Here is a 19,841-nt window from a genome sequence, read left to right on the forward strand (position 1 = left end):
CCTGGGGCCCCGTTCTTATTCAGATACACATCTGTTCGGCAATAGAATGAGGAAGTTAATTACTTTTCTATGACACGTATGTATTTTGTGAAACAGCAGACTGTACCAGTTAATAATGATCTACCTTCTGTTGACACAAAATGCTTAAATTAATAAAAATCTAAATGCTATGTCTCATAGCAAAGCACATTTAATTGAAAGGCTGGATGGCGAAGAGTAGTAATTTTCCTGGGTAAAAATTATTGGGATGAGCTTACGGCAGCATGAAAAGCTCAGTCAATAGACGGACTTACGTAGGCAAACTGTTTTCAAGCATTTATATTTTACAGGAAGAGAACACTAAGCTTCTCTAATTGCTAACACAGCCGCAGTGGGATTGTTCCTGAGAAAAACTGAGACGGATAGCCGGTCACTGCCCTTAATGGACAATAGTAGTGATTTTACATTTAAACCTGTCCATTCAGTCTTTAAGTTCTGAAATGACAAATGTGGAAAGGGCATAGACAATCCCTAAAAGCTTCGTTAATAACATCAAAAATCCATCTGCTCCTGAGTACAACCCTGATACCTAGATGCTAAACCAACAGCATTACGGCAACAGTTTATTTCTTCCAGACTATAAAATGGTATTTGGTTACCCCAGAAAAATCCAGATAACATCTGAAGCAGGCTCCCAGCACAAAGACTAAGGGGCGCACTTGAAATAAACTTGAACTTGTCTTGTTCAAGCCCTGAAACCACCCAAAGAAAGTCTGAAACCCAAGACATCCTGTCATAATTTTGCTATCCTCCAGTTATTCTGGGGTAAGGAACAAAATGGTCTACCACCTTTCATTGTTAAGCTCTCCCTCCACCCCCCGTCTATTTGCCACTCTATCATGCTTAAAAAGGGCTTCCCTGATAGCTCAGTTGGCAAAGAATCTGCCTGCAATGTGGGAGACCTGGTTCAATTCCTGGGTCGGGAAGATCCGCTGGAGAAGGGGTAGGCTACCCACTCCACCATTCTGGCCTGGAGAATTCTGTGGACTGTATAGTCCATAGGGTCATAAGGAGTCAGACAAGACTGAGCCACTTTTACTTTCATGCTTAAAAAACAGAACAAAACAAACAAAAATATTGGGACTGAGGTATAAAAGTAAACTCTATTTCCTGTTTACTAATTTGCTTCATTTTGTGTGCTGATCCTGAAGGACCAGGGAGGAGGACTGCCTCATTTCCTTGTTTAATTTTATTTAATTAATTAATATTTAATTAATACTTAAATTTTGGCTGTGCTGGGTCTTTATTGCCACTTTCTCTAGTCACTGTGAGCAGGACTACTCTCTAGTTGCGATGGATAGGCTTTTCACTGCAGTGACTTTTTAAAAAATTAATTTATTTTTAATTGAAGGATAACTGCTTTACAGAATTTTGTTGTTTTCTGTCAAACATCAACATGCAGTGGCTTCTTTCGTCGCTGAGCTCGGCCTCTAGGTGCACGTGGGCTCAGTAGCTGCAGCCCTGTGGCATGTGGGATCTTTCAGGAGCAGGAATTGAACCTGTGTCCCTTGCATTTGTAGGAGAATTCTTAACGACCGGACCACCAGGGAAGCCTGGAGGACTGCTTCTTTCTGACCTCTCAACATCTTTATCCCTGGAAACCAACAGGAGATCGCAATACACACAGATGACCCGATACAGTAAGAATTCAGGCACCAACCTAATAGACTTAACCCTCTTTTCATTCTTGCCTATTTCTGGCCTGCCTTCTGGGAGCTTCAGTTAACAGGGTCTTCTTTTAGGCCTTGGAGTACATGGCAGACACTCAGCAAATGCTTGTTAAACACGCATGTCATGCGAATGAGTAGATAAAGGTGAAATGACCCAAACCCACAGTGGGTGATTTTTAAAAAGTCTTTTCTTTACTGGCAGAATGTGTGCGTTTTTAAAAAAATCCTCCCCTGTCCACCCGATCTCACTTATCCAGGGAACTATTAGAGTCAAATCGGTTCCAGAACTTAAAAGAACGGTAAGCTTCTTGGGAATCCAAGCAAGAGACAGGTGGGAAAGATTTTGTTCTTAGAAGATCCCCTAGAGGGGAAACACCGTCATGCCTTTAAAAAACAAAAAGTTCGGAAGGTCAGTACATCTAATCCAAAGGTCACTGTTGTTGCTGTTTAGTCGCTCAGCCGTGTCCAACTCTTTGCAACCCCATGGACTGTAGCCCTCCAGGCTGCTCTGTCCATGGGATTTCCCAGGCAAGAGTACTGGAGTGGGTTGCCATTTCTTACTCCAGGGGATTTTCCCCACCCAGGGATGAAAGCCTTGTCTCCTGCACTGCCAGGCAGGTTCTTTACCACTGAGCCACCAGGGGAACCCTGTCTAATCCAAATACTTGCAACTGAAGTCTATTTCCCCAGGCTTAGTTACCACTGAAAACTCCAGGTCACCCTGCCTGGATGCAGTCCTGCCCCTTCCCCTGCAGGCTAAAGAGTCCTGTTCCCTTAGAATCTTATTTTTCTACAGCACTTCTGCTTCTCTGAGCACACGGGAGGTTCTCCTTGTCCATTTTTTAAGTTATGGCTGCTGGACATGGTGACTTCCAGCTTCAGAAGAGAGCTGCCCTGGGCCTTTGTTGAGCTTGAAAGGCAATGCTATGTAATTAAGGCGGTTAGTCTGCACAATTCTTACCATGACTTTAATTGACCTTATTCATAACAAGACACAGTTATAAAAAAGCAGATATTCACTGACATGATGTCAAACTCAGGGAGTTTTTCTCATCTTCTGAAGGTGTGTGCCATTCCCATTGAGAAACTCTACATGTTGAATGCAGCCTAACCGTTTAGAAGTGATTAACACGTCTTTATTTCATTTGCAGAAAACATAATTTATTAATTGGCTGCTGCTTTCTGTGTTTCATTTTGAGAAGCACAATAAATAAAGAAATTAGCATAAGAAGGCACTGAAAAAAACGTGAACGTTGACTAAATTCTGAGAAAAAGCAAGATGATTCTAAATTAAGGATACACAAATTTATTGCATAAAAGGGTTTAATGACAAATGTGGAGACAACTGTTTTCATGAGCCCTTAGCTGCAGCTTTCAAATTTTAATTTCATGGACAGGAAAGCATTATCAATGCTTTAATAATTTCAGGGTTCCAATTTACATATCAAAAACAGAGAGACAGAAAGCTCACATCTCTTCCTTTACTTTTTAAGAGTTCTCAGGGTCTGAAAATGACTGGGCAATAAATGTTGAAGGAGAACAGCAGAATGCTGATGTCTGCATCTGAAGCAATACAATATCCTAATTACCAAGGAGTACAGTTACTAGTTCAGAGAACCATCACATCCTCTCCTCAGCAATTAATACTCAGCACAATTGGTAAACATGCTAGTCTTTAAACTGAAGCACACAGAAACAGCCTGTAAGCCGATGAGTATCTGAAATAGACCAGTTGCTATATCCCCTGATATTAACTGCACCCAGTGACATCTCATTCTCTGGGGTGGTGGGGAGGGAAAAAGGCAGGGAAGAACAAAATCTGACACTATATTGGATCTGTTTCTTTTACTTTAACCTTGGCTTTCCCTTGCTTTTGTTACTATACTCACTAAAAAGATGCTGTCTGTAGCTGTAAGCATACATAATTGCCTCTCTGCCTGAATGTTAAATTAAAGTACCCTTGTTGGGATCACAAGGAAACACCCTGACCCTGCCCACCTGTGAATGGCTTCAGGAAAGAAGAAACTAACACATCCCTTCCCAGAGGCTGGCCAAATTGAGAGATATTTTGCGGATTTATGGCCTTTTTACTTTACTTCCTCACCTCCTCCCTTCTCTGTTGCATAAAAGGAGCTAGCATCCAGACCCCTTAAGAGAGTACTCTAAGACCCTAGTCCACCATCTTGTTGGACACCCAGCTTTCTGAATAAAGTCACTATTCCTTGCCTTAACACCTCGTCATCCAATTATTGGCCTGTTGTGAAGCAAGCAGAATGAGTTGGACTCAGTAATACCATCACAAACATGCAACAGCAGCTTTCAAAAAGCCCTTCTTCTGGAGGTAATAGTATGAGAACCTCACTAATTTCCTCACCTGTTTTGAGAGTTTCTGATTCTCCTTTGTAGAACAGTTTCTGACTTTTTTGTTTCTACACACACGATTATATTTTTCCTGGCTGCTGCTGGTCAAAAGCCAACCCTCACTTTCTTTAATGGCTTCCCATCACTCTGTAATGAAAACCCAAACTCTTTGTCTGGCTTACCTCTCCCCTTGCCCCCAGTCACTACACTTACCAAACTTTATCCTCCAGGAACACTGAACAATATGCAGTTTCCCGATACAGATGTGAGAGTTGGACCATAAAAAAGGCAGAGTGCTAAAGAATTGATGCTTTCAAACTGTGATGCTGGAGAGGACTCTAGATAATCTCTTGGACAGCAAGGAGATCAAATGAGTCAATTCTGAAGGAAATCAACCCTGAATAGTCATTGGAAGGACTGATGCTGAAGCTTAAGCTCCAATACTTTGGCCACCTGATGCGAAGAACTGACTCATTGGAAAAGACCCTGATCCTGGGAAAGATTGAGGGCAGGAGGAGAAGGGGATGACAGAGGATGAGATGGTTGGATGGCATCACTAATTCAATGGACATGAAGTTGGCAAACTCCAGGAGACAGTGAGGGACAGAGAGGCCTGGCGTGCTGCAGTCCATGAGGTTGCAAAGAGTCAGACACGACTTGGCAACTGAACAACGATGACACAGTATACTCTTCAAACCTCCAGGACATTTCTCAGGGTGTGTCCTCAGTGTGGAATGCTCCTCTGAACCTGCTTCACTGAAAATGCCTATAGCCCTTATATCTCAGGTCAATATCACCTCTTCTGTGAAGTCTTCTCTGACTGTGCAGGGTTATTTTTTTTTTTCCTTTCCTCTGTTCCCACTGTACTTAACACAGGCTTCCATTACGATAACTGCTGTCCTGACAGAACTGTGTCTCTGGTGTCTATGTCGACACTAGAATGTGCAGGAAGGGCAGGCCTTTTCCTCTTAGGATTACCACCGTTGGTGTATTACAAGCCTTACTTCATTAAATACTTGGGAAAGGAAGAAAGAAAGGGGGGAAAAAAGGAAGGAGGGAAGTAAACGTTCAAGCAGGTCTGCTGAAAGATTGGAGATACATGGCGACCGTGGATGAGTGATAAGCAAAACAGGAGCCAAGTCCACTCCTAAGTCCTAAGCAATAGCAGAAGCCCGATTTCCTGAGAGTTACTGCTCAGGCTGGGAATAGAAAAGACTTCTTGGAAATCACAGTCCTTGTTGCAGAGTGTGAGTCTGGGTTCCTCAGATGCACCACTAGATGCTAGTGGTTTAGTCTTTTTACAGGCTCAGCCTAGTCTCATCCTCCTGGGTGGTTAGTGGAAGCATTAGTGAACATTAGTTATTGGTCTTGGACAGACATTACAATTAAAATACACTAAATTATCCAGTGGTAAAACAATCTACCTAAACAATACAAAAACAATCTAAAATATATACACTTTCTGTTTTTATTTCTAGAGTTCTGTCATCCAAACGAGATGAGAAATTGGATAAAGATATTATTTGAAGCACTTCAAGATGAGTGAACAAATGGAAGTGATCTTGCAAGAAAAACAGTCAAAGGGGAACTTCTAGCCAACTTACATTTTTAACCTTTACCTTTGCCCCCACACCCAGGTACAGCACCCAGAGTGCCTCATCAAAAAAGCATCACCCCAGAGTTAGGATCCCTGGGTTTTCTGGTCCTGACTCTCGAACATCACTCACTGTCCAGGTCACTTTTACTCTCTGTAAAAGGAAGGTATTGAAGCAGATGCCTAATGTTTCTTCCAGCTAGTCAAACTGAACTGACACCTTCTAACCTATCACTAGCCTCTTGTGATATTTGTTTATGGACCTAAGTAAAAAGCATGCTTTCTTGTGCCTATCTTTTAGGCTCTGAAAGTATGCACTCAACAATATGTAGGAAGAGCCCAATCTTACCATCATTTCAGCAGGTTTTGGGGTAAGAGTGTGGAGGAATGCAGACACACATACAATATGCCATATTTACCTGGAGCCCTTGAGCTACTTCTCAAAGCAAGGGGCTAAGAAAGTGGAACCACAGTTGGTAGGCCCCCATCCACAACTCACAGAGCCGCATCACATATCCTCCTGGACTCACCAAGGACACCAGTTCCCCAGCTTCATCCCTTCGTGGAGGTGGTGTTGCTGCAGGGGCCTGTCTGCTGCTGCTGCTGAGTCACTCAGTCGTGTCCGACTCTTTGTGACTTCATGGACTGTAGCCCACCAGGCTCCTCTGTCCATGGGATTCTCCAGGCAAGAATATTGGAGTGGGTTGCTATTCCCTTCTTCAGGAGATCTTTCTGACCCAGAAATTGAACCCAGCTCTCCCACACTGCAGGCAGATTCTTTACCTGTCTATAACTACACAAATAGTGAGCCCCAAGGAGTTATCATGAGATTCACTATTTAGTCTGGTTCTTCCCACATCATGACTGTGAGATGTCAGTGGAAGTTTGTGTGACAAGGACCCACAGGATTCCAAAGGTTTGGGAAGTCAAGCCTGTCATATTTGAAGGGCTTTGGGCAGGTACCATGGATAAAAAGTCTTAGCCTTCAAGTCTGCTGTTGTGCCCAGCAAATAGATATAGGGTTGGGGGGAGGGGGGATGTACTTTGCAAATTAAATAAAAGTTATTTTTGAGTGGCATCATATTCTCTTAATTTCTACACAGATTATGACATTGAAGGAATGAGAATACCCCACCTTCCCACTCCTGACTGCTGGGACATCCTTCCTCTTGTCCCTGCTGAGCCAGCTACAGGCTTTAGGCACAACCCTCTGCTGCCCATTGCCTTGCAGAGTAGCTGGTCTCACCCACTCTGGAGCCCTGAGCTGCTGTGACTGCTGAGAAGGCCTATTCTCAGGCTCAGGGCTGAGGGAGTATGGGAGACACCCCTCTGCACTGTAGTGAGAAATCAGTGGCAAGAGAAGTCTTGTCTGGCCTCCGTTCCCATGGAGTTCCATGATTTCTGTTTCATTGTGCGCAAAAGATTCCAAGTGTGGCCACACTCAGAAAGGGAGAAGAATTCCCGTGTGCTAAATCCTAAAAGCAGCATCATCTCCTCTGGGAGGGAACTTGAGGAAAGAGTCCAGGATGACATCAGCTTTGTCCGGGGATCTGGGGGAAGGGGAGGGATGGCCTGCTGGTCACGCTGGCCGGGATCACTCTGGCCGGGGTCACTCCTGCTGTCTTTGCTGTTTTCCCAATCACTCAGACAGCCCCCTCCCTACCCTCCTCCCCGCACACACCCCACACCCCTACACACAGCCCAACCAAACACCCTTCGGTGTGAGCCTCGTCAGGAAATGTGGGAATGAACAGGGTCACGTGTGATGAAGGGTCGTGAGATGCCTCAGTCTGAACACAGGTCAGCTCCCTTCTCAGGAGGGAGCGCCCAGGCGGGGGCGGGAGGGTTGGGTATCACAGGGTGAATACAAGAGAGAAAAGTGCTGATCACCACAACACAAGGCATTGGAGCCAAACAGAGGCATTAGGAACAAAAAAGGGGAAGGAGGCAGACAAAGATGACTAAAAGTTGGAGCGGGAAGACTTCAAAAGCTATCAGGAAGATTAGGTGAGCAATTCGGGGAACCTGATAAGCAAATGATGGGAACGGCGGATGCTGCAACTCCTACAACTTTCCATTTAGACTTTTTCCTCAGACCACTCAGTAACAATAATAGCCACCATCACTGAGGAAATACCACCTCCTGAGCTAGACTTACATGATCTAATTGAACCCTGCAAGCAGCTTTGCCAGATATGGATTATTCTCATCTTACAAAAGGAAAAATGAGGGACTATTACAGGGAAACCTGCCAACATCAAACAGTTAGGAGGCAGCAGACCCTGCATGCCTCCAAAGCATGTACAGTCAACTGCCCTGTTACCCGCCATTCGGATGTGATCTCTGGCTAGTGTCACCAGGGTCCGAGCAGCTGCTCCAGGACTAGAGCTCAACTACTCCTGTATCTAAGACTGCACTCTTTCTATGACATACTATTGTCTGACATAAGATAGTGATTCAACAAATGCTACTGGAATAATGGGACATCTGTGTGCAAATAAATAAATAAACCCTGTACCACATATAAGAATTAACTAAAGAATGGATCAAGCCTACAACTATAAAATTTCTAAAGGAAGACATAGAAAAATCTTTATTCTCTTGGGTTAGGCAAAGATTTCTTAGATATACCATCAGAAGACAGATTTGTTAAATAAAGAGAATGAACACTGAATGACAGAAAAATTAAAAACTTCCACCCTTCAAAATACTCTTTCAAGAGAATGAAAAGACAAGTCACAGACAAGGACAACAGTTTTCTGAAACATGTATCTAATAAAAGACTCGGAGGCAGGTTAAAGAACTCTCAAGACTCAAGAAGAAGACAAGACCTAATTTTTAACATAGGCAAAAGATTTGAACAAGTATACCACCAAATAAGTTATACAGATGGCAAATAAGCACATGAAAATAATAAATCATTAGTCTGTCCATGGGGGTTCTCCAGGCAAGAATACTGGAGTGGGTTGCCATGCCCTCCTCCAGGATATCTTCTCAACCCAGGGATTGAACCTGCATATTTTATGTTGCCTGCATTAGGTGGGTTCTTCACCACTAGACCACCTGGGAAGCTCCATTAACCATTAAAGAACGCAAATTAAAGCCAGAAAGTGATATAACTGTGTGTCTACTTGAATGATTAAAAACAAAAACAAAACTGATAAAATCAAGTGCTGGCAAGGAAGTGAAGTAACTGGAACTTTCATTCATTGATGGTGGGAAATTCAAAATGGTACAGCTACTTTAGAAAACAGGTTGGCAATTTCCTATATAGTTTAACTGTACAACTGTATATTTACTGTACAACCCAGCAATCCTACTCCTAGGTATTTACCCAAATGAAATGAAAATTTATATTCACACAAAAACCTATATATGAATGTTTAAAGTGGCTTCATCGATGACCACCAATAACTGGAAAATAACTCAAACACCCTTCAGTGGGTGAATAGATGAACTGTGAGACAGCCGCATAATAGAATACAACTTGACAACAAAAAGAAACCAAATGCTGAGATAACAACAACAACAACAAAATGTCTGAGTATCAAATGCATCATTCTATATGAAGGAAGACAGAATCAAATGGCTGTTAGGATCAACTTATATGACATTCTGGAAAAGGTTAAGCTATAGTGATACCAGATCAGGGGTTAGCAGGGGCTGGAGGCTGGGGTAGAGGTTGACTTTAAAGCAGTTATACGGGAATCTGGGGAGGGGTGATGGGATTGATCTGTACCTGGGTTGTTGTGGTGAGGCAAACGGCATGTATTTGTCAAAACTCAGAACTGCGCAGTAAAAAGAGTGAATTTTAATGGATGCAAATTATACTCCTATATTTAGAAACTAAGAGAGGGAAAATGTATATACTATTCATGAAATTACAGAGACAATACAGTGGCGCAATTAAGAATGTAGCTCCTGAAGTTACTGCATCTGCAAAGTGTGAAGAAGAGCAACCACCCTCTTCTAAGATGATGGAGATTAAGTGAGAGGAGGTATATAATCACGCCCGGCACACAGTAAGAGCCCCGAAGCTTGAGTAGACAAAATTATGATGATTATATTCTTTGAGGAAGAGTACCTCACTCTAGGGCTTCCCTGTTGGCTCAGCGGTAGAGAATCCACCTGCTAATGCAGGGTCGGGAAAATCCACTGGAGGAGAAAATGGCAACACATTCCAGTATTCTTGCCTGGGAAATCCCATGGACAGAGGAACCTGGAAGGGTCCATGGGGTTGCAAAGTGTCGGACACGACTTACGAACTAAACAACAACAGCCTCACTCTGCAGCACCCCTTGAACAGCATGTGCCACGTGCTGAGTGAGGTAATGTGCCCAGGACACAGAATACATACTTCCTTGTCACGGGAGCTGCTACCACTGAATCCGTTCCCCAAGCCAGAGCTGCTTCTACACCAAAAGCCAGGAGAAAAGAATTTGTACGCAAGAATTGTAGAGGTTATGAGATGGAATCCACGTCACCACAAATTGTGGCGAGACCCTCTTCTTACCCTTGGGGTGGGCTTTTGGATACACCAGAGCCACATGGTCTCTGGGGGGAAGTCAGTGTGAAGCGCTGTGACCTGTGATGTGGAAACAGCACACCCCAGGGCCAGCACCATAGCTACAGTGTGTATTTCACAGCCTGCTGTGCCCACCGTGCCATGCCCAGAAGCCTTGCCCTGGCATTCCCAGTGATACTGCACGTGGGGTTAGGTGATTATAAAGCCAATAAACTCCTTTCCTCACTTTAACATTAATGATAGCCACTTTTGGAAAAACCATTCTTCAGGTTGTTTGGAGAAATAAGACAGGTAACATACAGTACTGTTAGGTTTTACTGCTTAAAAACTCACCACACACACACATGCACAACACACTCTTTCCTTCAGTTTCCTGCCAAATCTTCCTAATCTTCTGAAGATAATGTAATTCTGTTATGATGAAAACTTTAGAAACAGGAAACACATTCTGCTTAGATTGTTAAAACTTGAAATATAAAATAATTCAGAGCTGACTGGGCTCATCATTCCTACCACGAGGCATTTCTGCTTACAATTAATTTAGCAAAGTAGAAGAAGGCAGCAGAAAAAAAAAACAACTGGTTTTCTAATGACCTTTCAGTAATTGCTCATATTTTAAGTAGACTCAAGTTACCAAAGAAACTTTTTCTTGGGCAGAAAATGTTCATTTCCTTTGAATACAGTTTTAACTCTTCACTTTAATTCCTTCACTCCTTCTTCAGACAATCCTCGCTCCTCCCTTTGGGTCAATCCTGCCTCCTCTCCCCAGTTGTCCCAGTTTAGCAGTGACAAAGCAGGGACAGCACAGCACATACAAGAACCAAGGCTGCTCTTGCCTGGCGTCAGCATTAGCCATGCCTCTGAGGGACGCTGCGTTCTGGAACCCACAGATGTTGTGCAGGGCCTCAGAGGGACCCAAGAAAAGAGAGTGTGAAAAGAAATTGAAATAATTACCAAAGACAGTTATTAACATTGCTTTATTTCTATAGGAGAAAATGTGTGTGCATAGTCGCTTAGTCATGTCTGACCCTTTGGACTGTAGCCCACCAGGTTCCTCTGTCCATGGGATTCTCCAGGCAAGAATACTAGAGTGGGTTGCCATTTTCCTCCTCCAGGGGATCTTCCCAGCCCAGGGATTGAACCTGCGTCTCCTGTGTCTTCTGCATGGCAGACCACCAGGGAAACCCCACAGAAGAAAATAAGAGCAAGTGAACTTAGAACTGTAGCATCAAGGAATGAGGAGTTTCTGAGGGTGTTTCCCCTACAGAACCATCTATTAAACGGTTTTTGAAATGGATACACTTTCAGAATGACTCTACTCAACTCTCTGTCCAGAGAAGGCCCAGTGATACAAGACACAGATCCCTACTTCGCAGACAGGCTGGTACCAGGAAAAGTGCACACATGTTTGGAAGCCCTCGGGAGAATTAGATCATTGTTTATCCTCGTATTTTCTTCTGCCGCCAAAGACTTGAATTCTTAGCTATGAGAAGCGAACAGCAGGCTTTCAACAAGCTGTCGTAAGTTCAGACTTGGAGGTGCTACCTCTACTCCAAAGTGATAGTAATGATAAGTAAACCATAAAAAGAGAAACAAAAATGGCTTTACTAATTCGAAAACAAGATAAACATCTCTCTGGACCAGTAACAGAAATGCAGAGCAGTCAGCAAAACCAAAGCCAAAGCCTCAGGTCTGGAAGCCGGCCGTCATAGACATGCGTTTGGTCCCAATGGTTAAGGGAGAGAAAAGTGCTTCACAGAAGAAAGGTGAGCTTAAAGGCAAGGGTGAGTCTTCCCTGGTTATGAAAAGAGGCTGAAAAAAAAAAGGATGATGACATGTTTCCTGGGGATAAATATTTACAGGAACTGTTGGCCCTGGAAAGCCTAGAAGACACATAGAGTCTCTCTGGGTACAGTCAATGCCTATCACCTAAGCAACCAGGTCTGCAATCTCAACATCACTGTGGTCCACACTTACACATGCCATGAAGTCTGGTTCTGAGCTGGGGCCTGAGGGAGGCAAGCAGAAAGCAACCAGAGAGAGCAGATGTGCAGAGAAGGAGAAAAAGGAACAAGATAAGAAGACATCCCACTAAAAATGGGCCTGCCACACAGACTTCCAAAACACATAGTGAAATGCAAGGCTAAGGTAGATAATCAACAAAAATAAAAAAATCAAGAATCTGAACGTGATTTCACTCCAGGAAAATAAACTATAGCACTGAACGACCAAGACTTTGAAGTAAGATTAGGATGTGCAAATAGATACATAATAGAGAAGCACGTACTGGACATGAATAAGAAATTACAGAACAGAAACAAGTAGAAATAAAACCTAAACTGGAAGATTGGGAATAAAAAGCAAATTTGAAACCCTACAAATAAAAAAGTCATTAAACCAACCCAATAGCAAAATAAGATGTGATTTAAGGGAGCTTTAGTTTTAGAAATACAGAGTAAATGCCGGAAGCTGAAATGGGGCACCTCTAAGGGGCAAGACTTGGGTAGCAGCAGGACAGAGTATGTACTAAGTTTTTCAATGTGGGTCTAGTACTTTGACTTTTAATAAAAGATTTTTTTTAAAAATTAAAAGACTATAAGAAATAGAAGGATTACTTGAAGGATATGCAGTCTTTGCTTTCTTCTATATAGTTCTGTAAGTTTTACTCCTAGAATGAAGTAAGCCAGAGAGATAAGAACCTAGATTACATAATTTTTCACCTTCCTTACTTCTTTGATTAAGTTATAATGTGAAATGATGTCATTCAGCCACACTGAAGAATATGATAAAAATCAGCTATTTAAATCTTTGTGGATGTCTGGACAAGGATATTGATCATTCAGTCTCAGTGGGACCCGTGGCGAGGGCCTCAGAGACAGGAAAAAACTGCTTCAGCTGAAGAGCATGTATGTGCCCAGTCTTCCAGCTGTTGGGTCTTTTGAAATCAGTCTTAATACTACTTCCTTGTATTACAGATGAAAAAAATCAGAGAGGCTGAATGCCTTGCCCAAGATAGATACACAATGGACTGGAATCCAGCACAGAAATCGAGCACTTATTTTTTTTTTTTAATAATTGAGATTTTCTTGGCTATTTTGAGGATCAGTACACAGATATTTGGCTGCTGAGAAATTCAGGGCAAATTTGTGATTTATTTCTTGTCACTATATAGGATCATATGGCATGCATTCTGGGTTCCAACTTGCCTATGTCCGATTTTTTGTGACTTATTTCACAAATCAATATAAAATGCATTGCTGTTACATGGCATATGCAGGTATATATTGCTGCATACATGTGTATTATGTACGCATGTGTGCCTGAAAGCCACTTCAGAATCTTTTGGATGGGGGGGGGAGGTTATAATTAGATTAAACAAGTTAGATCAGACAATTGAAGAAGAGAAGAGAGGGAAAAGGAAAAGAGAAAAAAGAAACCAAGGTAGGCTGGACCTTGGGGTCATGATCCTGGAGGACAGTGAATGCCATGCTGAGTTTGAAGTTTATTTTGAAGACTAAAGATAACACTCAATATTTTAAAAAATTCTGAACAAAGCAACAGCATGGAAGTAGTGCTGTTTCAGAAAACTTACTCTGAAACTATGTACAAGACAGAAGAAAGAGAAAGAAATTTGAGTGTCAGGTGACCAGTTAGGGGCTATTTCAATAATCTAGGAATGAGGCAACAGAGCTGTGAATAGATCGACCTTGTGTTTTAGAAGAAAGATCGTATGTAACAGGTACTAGGAAAGAAAGTGACATGGAAAGTAAACACAGCTTTTTCTTTTGCAATAAAACATGTGACATCCAAGGAAGCATACTATGCACTATCCACACGCTTATGGAAACAATCAATTCCATTTAGTCTGTTCTGTTTCTATTGCCTTGGATTTTGACCTGCACAAGCCAAATCATTCCAAAACCTTCTCTAGAAATTATTTCTTCCAGAAATTAAGTTGTTGTTGATTACAAATGACAGCTAAGTCCACAAATGCAAATTACCCCTGCTATCATAAGGCCTCTTGCCTTCCCGAAACACGACACCAGGCAAGCCCAGTAACATGCAGATGTAGGCACATAATAAATATTACTTGATGCAGAAACCTGTTGAGACGAATTTTCTAGGTTCCAAGAAAAGCAGAAAAATAAGCTTGAAAACTTTAAATCTAGGACCTGAAGTAAATATAATTTTTGACTGAACTAATTTTGAATGTATGCTCTTTTGGGGATGCACTAAGCTGAATTCATCTCTGTATTTTTCAAATCAAACAAATAGTATAGCGAATTCAGAAGGGATGTTTATATCACTAAACAGAAGAAAATTCTCAAATAGAAACTTGAAAATATAACTGATGAGCTAATTGAAATCAAGTTTATATTCTCATCTAAATATATATTCTACTCACTTCCACTATGAAACATTTCATAGAAATAAGGGATAATAGAGCCAGAAGGGGCCTTAAGATGATCGTGTCTAAATACAACTCCCTTGTATAACAGATGACGTAAAAAATCAGAGAGGAAGAATGCCTTGCCCAAGATAGATACACAATGGACTGGAAAAAGAAATCGAGCATTTTTTTTTTAAATAATAGAGATCTTCTTGGCTATTTTGAGGATCAGTACACAGATATTTCAATTTGCACACAATTCTCAAAATCTGAAAAATCATGTCACTGTGATTCTTTCCTAAACAGTTATTCTGGTGACTTTCCAGCTTAAAAATTGAAGGCAAATTTTTCTTAATAGGATATTAAGTGCCAATATCTTCAAATATTGTTATTACATTATAAATTTCACTAATTCACAACTTAATATCATATACACTATATATTCAAATTTTCAGTTTTCTTTCACAGTACATTACCAAAGTTACTATGAAAACTGCACTACCATGACCAAAGATGTTAGCATGCAATTCTGACAGGGATAACCAAGGTCAAGGGATTTACTTTAGGAAATGATTCTACTGAAAACAACACAGGAATGGAAGTTCAAATGTTCACAGTAAATACACAATGTGACTTCAAACTGCCATTTAATATGCTTTGTATTTTAAGATATAAAAAATAATCCCCATCTATGGTATGTTAAGCGGACATTCAAGACAATCAAACCTCCTTATTCAATATCCCACTATTTTCTGGTTGTACCAAAAACTAAAAAAACAGAAAATGATTTTACCTCTTAAAAAAAAACCCTTGCAAGGGGAGGGAGGGACAAATTGGGAGAGCAGGACTGAGATATATACATTATCATGTGTTAGACAGATAACTAGTGGGAAGCTGGTGTATAGCACACAGAGGTCTGCTTGGCGCTCTGTGATGACCTAGAGGGGTGTGATAGAGGGGTGGGGTGGGGGAGGGGTGGGAGGGAGGCTCCAAAGTGGGGGATATGTGTATATGTATATAGCTGATCCACTTTATTGTACAGCAGAAACGATGCAATTATGCTCCAAAAACAATTTGTTTTTAAAAAAAACCCTTTACACATAAAAAGGGAAGGAAGTGGAATTCTCTTCTTAAAAATGTCTCCAGAGCTTCTAAAAGTCTTGTATTTACAAAATATTAGATAAAAATATTCCTCTGGGTCATGCAAGAAGGGAGACAGGGGCCACGGATATGACATAGCAGGTGATATTAATCAGATGGCTTTTTTCTCTCCTGTTTCATCAGAGGCTAGACTTGCTTCATTCTTAGTTTCCCCACTTTCTACAGGTAAATCATCTTCAGTTTCTTGCTTAGGCACTTTGGCCGGTTTTCCCTTTGCTCCCTTTTTCCCTTGTGTGTGCACTTTTTGGTCTGCAGAGTGTCCTTTCCTGCTGCCTCTGTGGCCTCATGTCCACAGGACATTCTCAGGAACAGGCTTAGCTGATAACCTTGTCCATCTCTTGGGCTCCCCACTCACCACCCCTCTGGTGGAGCTGACCCTCCCCTTGGGCATCATGATGGTGGTGGGGTGGGTGCATGCCAGGTGCCTGGGGGCTCCTGCACCAACAGCCTTCCCAAAGCCAGACGCTGCCACTCCTCCTGCCCTCCAGTACTTTTTTGATGATACGACTTGGCCTACCTCTAACACAGTATTTGTAATGGTTCAAGTTATATGTCAACTTGACTGGGTCATAGGGTACCCAGACATTTAGTCAGACATTATTCTGGGTGTGCCCATGAGAGTGTTTTTGGATGAGATTAACACGTGGATAAACTGGCTTATTAAAGCAGATTGTTCTCCCCAGTGTGGGTGGGCCACACTCAATCAGTTGAAGCCTTGAATAGCACAGAAAGGCTGACCCCACCACTAGTAAGAGCGATCTCCTTCTCCCTGACTACCTTCTAGGTGTGATTTCACTTTCCTCTTCCCTTTGGACTCCAACTAAAATACTGGCTTTCTTGCAACACTGAGCCTACCAACTTTCAGACTGTAACTTATACCATCAGCAGCCCTGGGTCTCCTGCCTGCCAACTGCCGATCTTGGGACCTGTCAGTCCCCACAATCACATGAGCCAAATCCTTATAATCAACCAACCAACCTATCTCTGTCTCTTTACATGTATGCATGCATGTGCACACACACACACACACATATACACCCTGCTCATTCTCTTTCTCTGGACAATCCTAATATCTCAAACTTTGAACTCAAAGGAGTAAAGAAAAGGGTCTTAATGGATACGAGAGACACTACAGATCAGCTACCAAAAAGCTATTCACAACTTCTTCTCCCTTGTCTTCTTCTGGATTAAAGGCTGAAAAGCCAAAATTCTGTTTCCTTTCCTCTTTCACAGCTGCAATATTATGTGACACAGCTCTGACCCATAAGATACAGGTGGAAATCCCCAGGAGAGTTTCTCTTTGTTCTTTGTCTTTTATCACCCCTTATTTTCCCTGTCTAGAGCTTGGATGCAATGACTGGGGCTTGGGGGCAGCAGTCATCCTGGGGCCATGAAGACAAAAGCATACGCTAGGGCTGTCTAAGGAGGAAGACAGAAGGATTCAGGGTCTGTGATGAGACCTACCAGTAGCTGCTCGCATGTTGGGCTGCTTCTCTAGAATTATTGAGAAAAACATATTACACTTACTACAGCCAGTTTTCTTTTGGGTTATCTGTTATTTGTAGCTAAACCCATTCCTATTATTTCAGCCCAGATTTCAACTATAACAATAAGCCAAAAGTGAACATGACCTGAGTTTTAATCAAGTAATCACTCAAAAAAAAAAAACTGAGGGTCTGCCATATAGATGGCATGTACACTTGCATGCACAGTCATTAGGTCATGTCCAACTCCTTGAGATGCTATGGACTATAGCCCACCAGGATCCTCAGTCCATAGGATTTTCCAGGCAAGAATACTGGAGTGAGTTGCCATGCCCTTCTCCAAAATGGCAGGTAAGAGGCACTAAATCCAACAGCCTTCCCATCCCCAACCAAGTATGCTGATGGGAAGCTAGCTTGCTCCCAGCCATTCCAGGTTAAACTCTGAGCAGGAATTCTAGGGGATCTGTGATTCCTGGAATGTTTGTGAATGGCAAAATGTAAACACCAAAGTAGACTGAATCTTGGGGAGCTATTAACAATGGATCCAACTTTTTCCATTCAATTCACTTATTTCTATAATCTATGTTTTTTCTATAATTAATGTTTTTTTTAAACTATGTGATAGGCATGGTTATGGTAAATTAAAGTACCAGATTGATCAAATTAATCAAATCAATGAGTATTTTCATTAATTCAAGATGGTGTTTGATTCAGAAGGCACATCCTATTAGCAAACTTACCATTAACTTTTTCTTTTATTTGGAGGATAACTGTTTTACAATGTTGTATTGGTTTCTGCCATACCAAAACATGAATCAGCCATAGGTATACATATGCCACCTCTTGAACCTCTCGCCCTATAAGCTATTTTTAATGAAAAACTAACCATGATCATTGACTTCTGCATCTTTAGAATGAGCTTACGCTCCTTTCTCATGGAGTGAAAGCAACTACCTTTCTCCACTGATGTGGGCACCAGAAGCCACAGGTAGTTGTCGTATAGTAGAAGGAACACTAGGTTTATCAAAAGATCAGTGTTTGAGACTTGGTACTACCACTTTTCCTTCATCCTGTCTGGGGGTTCCTGCACCAACAGCCTTCCCAAAGCCTTTCCCTTCTTGCATGACCCAGAGCCAAAAGAAGTCCAACACATGTAAAACACTCTACAAAAGTAAGAGTTCACTAGACAACCTAATTGTGTGCAAACTAAGAGTAAATAGGCTCAGTGTAAGGAAAGTATATGAGTAATTTGAGAAAAGTTCATTTATAATCTTTATGGCACTTATTTTGACTTTTCATTTCTCAGAAAGTAAAAGTTCCTGGATAAGGAATCTCCATCTGATAAAGTATTGCAGCAGAAAGGGTTACAGGAGGAATTTTAAAGAAATAAAAACTCAATAAAACTTGGTGTATTTACTACTGAGCAATAGCTGTTACCACTCATAATGTAATTAGCCCTCTTGCTATAGGCTCTAATAGCACTCTGGCCTCCAACGTCTTTTTAATTACATGTTTTACACCCACATTCCCTCTAGACTCCATAGATCCTTACCTGAGATTAAACCTCTTGTTGCCTGGTGGTTGATAAGAGTTCCAGGAAATAAAACATATGCAGCACAGCGTATTGTTTTATTTACCTTTGTTTCCTATTATTCACTGAGAGTCATTTACTTTTGGGTTAATGGGAAATAAGAGCAGAGTGCTCTGCAAAATCATGAGGATATTGCCTGGGTGGTGTTTCAAGCTGGCTCCATACCACATACCTTGTCCTGGGTTTGACATCGGAAACAGTCACAGTCAAAGCAGTACTGGTCCTTTAGCTGCTTCCTGCGCTCCTCGCTGGTCATCAGCATATCCAAGTAGCAGATGGTGAGCTGCGGAGGCCAGAGAGAGGGGGGCGTCACATGGCTGCCGTGCCCACCTTCTTTAACGAACGGCTATTACTTCAAATTGTTGAAGTAAAACGTGTTTTAGTTACACACCACAAAGTGTGAGGAGATACTTCTTCCAGTCTCTCCACCCAAATAATCACAAGTAAAAAATTTTAAGGCATTACCTTCCAGTCTTTGTTAGGTATATCATATACTTAATATTTTAAAGAATTGGGCTCATCAACTCTATGCACGTTTGCACATGTTATTCACTAAACAGAAAATATCAAGAGCTGTTATGTGTTTGGTATTAGTAAGTTTTGGTAATACTTTCTGTAACCACTGGCAATCAGAGAAGCCATATTAATCCTGGCAATCAAATGGATGGCAGATTATGTAGCCAGATTGCTCTTAAATCCTACTCAGCTCTATAGCTGCTTCATGGACCTTAGGTTCAACCAGATTTGGACTGTTGGAAATGAGGAGACAGTTCTTTCACTTGTGAGGATTTAAAAAGATGGAACACTTTCCAAATAGGGAGAACTTAATGCCAGGATGCAATCACTGATGAAGGTACCTAACTTGACTTCCTTGGACCCTTTTAAATATAATAACTACGTCCTGCCTTGAGTTTTAAGCCAGATTTTTCACTCTCCTCTTTCACCTTCATTAACATTTAAAAAGCTAAGATTATGGCATCTGAAGATGGCAGATAGAAGAAGGAAAAGTGGAACCAGTGACAGATT

The 19,841-nt window shown here is 41.7% G+C and overlaps 1 protein-coding gene across 2 annotated transcripts in view; it reads right to left on the reverse strand.

The window, feature by feature from the left end:
• The window catches only part of SMYD3 (SET and MYND domain containing 3), a 726,401-nt gene that overhangs the window by 129,611 nt on the left and 576,949 nt on the right, over positions 1 to 19,841 (reverse strand). For both annotated transcript variants that reach the window (XM_043485558.1, XM_043485559.1), the window contains one exon: positions 18,988 to 19,098. In XM_043485558.1, coding sequence (XP_043341493.1) covers positions 18,988 to 19,098 — 111 coding nt within the window. The remainder of the gene's footprint in view (positions 1 to 18,987; positions 19,099 to 19,841) is intronic.

The sequence above is a fragment of the Cervus canadensis genome, chromosome 13 (genome assembly GCF_019320065.1).
Source record: "Cervus canadensis isolate Bull #8, Minnesota chromosome 13, ASM1932006v1, whole genome shotgun sequence".
In the NCBI taxonomy this organism is placed as follows: Eukaryota; Metazoa; Chordata; class Mammalia; order Artiodactyla; family Cervidae; genus Cervus; species Cervus canadensis.